General features: G+C 37.0%; 1 protein-coding gene and 1 long non-coding RNA gene across 2 annotated transcripts in view; one reads left to right on the forward strand and one right to left on the reverse strand.

Annotated features, from left to right (window-relative positions):
* The first annotated feature begins 3,445 nt into the window (after positions 1-3,445).
* The window catches only part of lpxn (leupaxin), a 10,168-nt gene continuing 9,018 nt past the window's right edge, over positions 3,446-4,595 (forward strand). Inside the window, exons 1-2 of the mRNA XM_014002968.1 lie at positions 3,446-3,480; positions 4,233-4,318. Of these exons, the coding sequence (XP_013858422.1) occupies positions 3,468-3,480; positions 4,233-4,318 (99 nt within the window). The 5' untranslated portion in view covers positions 3,446-3,467. The remainder of the gene's footprint in view (positions 3,481-4,232; positions 4,319-4,595) is intronic.
* Positions 3,957-4,595, reverse strand: part of LOC106513912 (uncharacterized) — a 29,065-nt gene continuing 28,426 nt past the window's right edge. Inside the window, exon 3 of the long non-coding RNA XR_001309841.1 lies at positions 3,957-4,280. This is a non-coding gene — a long non-coding RNA (uncharacterized LOC106513912). The remainder of the gene's footprint in view (positions 4,281-4,595) is intronic.

The following is a 4,595-nucleotide window of genomic DNA, read 5'->3' on the forward strand; positions in this document are numbered from 1 at the left end:
TACGCCATTTCCGCCTTTTGGCCGTACGTTCACTTTTAGTATGGTTTCCACGCAATCCTTTATAAATGAGACCCCAGGTCAGTTTTCTACAATCAGAATAAGATGATCCGATTAAGTTCAGTTTTCTACAATCAGAATGAGATGATCCGATTAAGTTCAGTTTTCTACAATCAGAATGAGATGATCCGATTAAGTGTTTACATGAACCTCATTCCGATTATCAATCGGCATAACCCACCTCTCTCATTCGGATTAAAAACTCATTTGGATCAAGCTCATTCGGATCAGAATAATCTGAATGGGCAGTTTACATGACACATTTTTATTCCGAACGGCTGTTTAATCCGATTACTTTTGTCCATGTAAACGTAGCTAGTGAGTAAAACTCTCTTATGTTTACTTTTGGTAGTATTTCAGTATCATTTATTTTACATTTAGTCAGTCGTACATGTAGTTCATTGTTAAGCGGACTTGTTAAAACACTGTAACTATTTTTTTTGTTCCGCTCTCGGAGAAGACGCTTTTTCCTTCTCTCCTGCCCTTCCTTATCTTCCCTGCTTTGCTGCTTGGAGCCTTCTCTACATTTTTCATCTGAAACCAGAAATTATGGATATTTTTATTTTTATGGATTTGGTTAGCTGGTCTCTTAATAAATTTTTTGGAACAAAGTTTTTCTTCTTCCATGGGAGGACATGTCAAAGGTGGGACCTCTGTTCTTCTCTGTTCTGGATATACAGTATGTCTGGATTCCAATCACTGGATTCTACAGATTGGCTTGGTGGAAACAATGTCGGTGGCTGTTCATTTCCTGGCTGCCTGACCAATTTGATGGATGGCCGTATTCTATCAGCACTCGGACATTTGCCTTGAGCGAGCTGGACTCGGTCTGCAAGCGGTTCTATTGAGGGTCGCGGGCCGGCTGTGGTCCCTGGACTTTGCTGGCCAGATGGAATTGATTTTGGAGAAGATGATAGATTGGCTCGACGGGATTGTCCACACTATTTGCCTGATTGGATTTGCCACCTTGAGATGCACCAGTAGACACTGAAGCAGATGGAAAATTGTTATCATCTGCTTGACTCTTCTGTTCCCAAAACAACTGATTACAGAATCTGGCTCTCCCCTACAACAGCCTTGAGCTGTTGACTAAATTCTTCCTGGTTGGATTACGTCAACAAGGCTCTGCCCCACACCTCCCCCACTACTCTCACACTCGTCTGAACTGGTTCCTGGAGCAAGCTGAGGGCCACACAGAATGAACAGTTAACATCCATATTCTGAACTATGGCTACGCTGGTTTTGAGGACTTGATTCTTCAGGCTCATGTTGGGGTCACCTCGAGTCAAATTATCAAGGAACTATCTTGGACTCTCAGTCCTCTGATGGGCCTTCGAATGGACAAAAACTCTGTTCCACTTAGAACTGTATTTAGGCCACCCCAGGCCACTTTCCTTCTAAATCCGATAAAAACAGAAGAATATTCTCTTATTTGATTTATTGTTCTCTTAACTGAAAGTATTACGCATTTTGATAATCAGAGAATGTTTATCAAAGTTACAGGAGAAGAGAGGACAGATCTCTTTTCTCCCTCAGTATGATTTCAGCTATGTATAGCTTTTCTGTGGTAAAAATTCTTATTTAACTAAAATAATCTTTATGGTTTAAGTTGATGAAATATCAATGTTTTACTTGTCTGAATCATATTTGCAAATGTTTTGAACTTGAAGCAATTCATTTTTCTTTCAGTTATGTTTTAAATAAGTGCTCAACAGATAATTTAAATKGGTCATGAAATGTTTTGTTCTGAACCACACATAAGCAGCAATAATCTTTGTTTTAGTTTCAGGAGGGCACAGCAAGTTCTGAAACTAACACTTTGCTTGATAATTTCTTTTTCTAATCTAACCTTCTTCAGATATTCACACAAGTGCATACAACACTCACGGCTTCAGATACACGCTTCCCTAAACTCACTTACTGCTCTGGCTAATAAATCTGCTCTATGCAGAGTTTTTTTTTATAAACACCACAGTGTGTCACAGTGTTGATATAATATGATGTTTTTTTTCTCATCTTCCCTTGTGTGGTTTTTAGTTTTTCTGTTAAGATTAGCGCCTCCTCCTGGTGTCTTCATGAAAATGATCCTTGCTCTGTGTAGGGACTGTGGCTGCATGACCCAGGGCACCTGTTCTCCCACGTTTCTACTTCTTCTGAATAGGTGTTCTGAACTGTAATTTCATTGTGCTCTCTGTACGATGACAATAAAGGTCTCTCTAATGTAGTCTAAATACCACATAGAGCTCAGTTGTTGTTCTTTAGCAGTGTTGAAACAATGAAACAAGGAAGTAACGTTTCCTGTTTAGCCAAAGGTAAACACGAAATGATAATTACAACTGGTTCTTTGAGGGCCAGCATGATGCTCAGGTGAAAATGAGTTTGACACCCCTGCTTTAATATGATTAACATAGGAGAGGTGGTGGAAAGAAGGGGTGGAAATGATCAGTGGTAAATAATATTCAAGTTAAACAATCACCCTTCTTCTTGAATTGTAAATATCTTACAAACTTAAAGTTCGTGTAACTTTTGCACATCTCAGTAATATCAGTAATTTTGAAAATTAACCATTAGTATGTTGACTAGAAAAAGCTGCATAACCATTTTTTTTAAATTTCAGACAAATTTGAGATAATTTACAATTGGAAAGTTATTTGAGAACTTATTCATCCATACTGAAAATAATTGGCTGCAGCATGATTATTTTTATGCAATTTGTAATGTTTAATGATCAGTACAGAAATCTTGATATGCAATAATAAAGCTTGATCATTATATTATTTAAGCTACTGCTTTAATATTACGAGTAAATTTATTATTGTCATAAATAATATTTCAGGAGATCTTCACTCACCCTTAGAGATAAGATGAGTTTAGAGCAGCGTTGCTGCTCCTCTGTATCAAGTGGAGCCAGATGAAAGGATTTGGACATTTAGAATACACGCCTTCCAAGTCACACTTATGCATTTATAATATTTTTTAATTCAGTTGTTATACTGTGCTCTTGAGAATGTCTCTTAATGCTTTTGTGTGTGTATTTTAACATAGTTCTCATACATATGTAAGTAACCTCATTTTAAATATGTTAAAAATAAAATTCAAATAGAATTAGTAAAATAATTTTACAAATACTGTTAATATCACATTATCACCCTCACAACTATTTCCCAACAAACATGCCCTGAAATGTCAGCTGCAATCAGTGTTACAATCTGTTGAATATTTCCTGTTGATCTAGAAACAGTAAAAGCTTTCAGCAAAGGTCTTGCAAGCAAAAACCAAACAAAAACCCTTAAAAGGAAGTGGCGGTTTTAACTTGATGTGAAAATAGGAGGGTTACCCCTGTGACTAATGTGCAGAAAACACACACACACTATGTCACATACACATTCTCACCGAGAGAAGGCAKCAACATGGATGAGCTCGGTAAGTTATCGTTCAATAAAGCTTAAATAGATATTGTAGTTCTAAAACCAATATACAGCTTACTGCAGATTAAAAATGAGAGCGAAGTAAAACAAACGCGTCTACAGAGATGATTTCAGCAACTCATCAGCTTTGTTGTATTTACTGTGGTTAAGTTTTCTTGTTATTTTATGGAATTTTTTTCTCTTTTTTTGTTGTTGTGTTTTCAACACACCTTTCTAAAAGCTCTTAAAGATGCTTTACTGTAACTGGTAATGGTCATGGTGATGGTCAGAAGAAATACATCGAATCAAAAGAAACAACAGGACTTTCACCTCACAAGAAATTCTTTTAGTTTTAACGTAACATGCTTCATGTTTGCTTTAAGCAAAACTTTATTCTTTTTTGTAAACATTATTTTGACTTCTTTATACAGATCCTGTAGCTGAAATAAAAAGTGCTGATAATATTCTTCCTTTTTAAATTGGTGTGTGGTTTTGAAATTTGCTAAGTTAGTTGTATTTGGTTCAGCCACCAGATTCTTGTGACATGATCACAAGTTTCACTTCTGCTACATATCGTGTCATCATTTCCTGAGGAAGCCGATTCGAGTGAAACAACCGGAGTTCACAGCGCAGGAAACAATTCTCTCTGCACAAAACATACTGGTTACCATAAAAACATGAAGGGATGAGTGCAACAGAACAGTGTGCTCTGTTGTTGCATGAACACTGAGCTGTATGCATGAAGTCTGTTTCTTCATCCTGTCACAGATTTGCTGTTAGAAGAGTTGGKCCTGAATCCATCAGGTTCAAGCAGCGCTGCAGAAAACAGAAACAAGAATACAGCTGACAAAAAGGTGAGGGAAACAAAAAACTTAGCACGTTTGAGAGAAATTAAATTGTCTGCAAGCATGCAGTGAGAAAGTTGAATGAGTTTACTGAAGATTAATGAATTCATTACAAATAAAACAAGCATAATTACGGAAGCCGAGAGCGGCTCTTTTCAGCATGTAATTATTTTCTATGGTTTTTGAGGGCCGTTTTCTTGAGATAACGAATCAATTTCCAGATGGTTTTCTTCTTGTGCACCATTCAGTAACCTGGTCCCCTCAGCTCATCGATGAAGTTTACTAT

This window comes from Austrofundulus limnaeus, unplaced genomic scaffold, assembly GCF_001266775.1.
Source record: "Austrofundulus limnaeus strain Quisiro unplaced genomic scaffold, Austrofundulus_limnaeus-1.0 Scaffold15, whole genome shotgun sequence".
Lineage (NCBI taxonomy): Eukaryota > Metazoa > Chordata > Actinopteri > Cyprinodontiformes > Rivulidae > Austrofundulus > Austrofundulus limnaeus.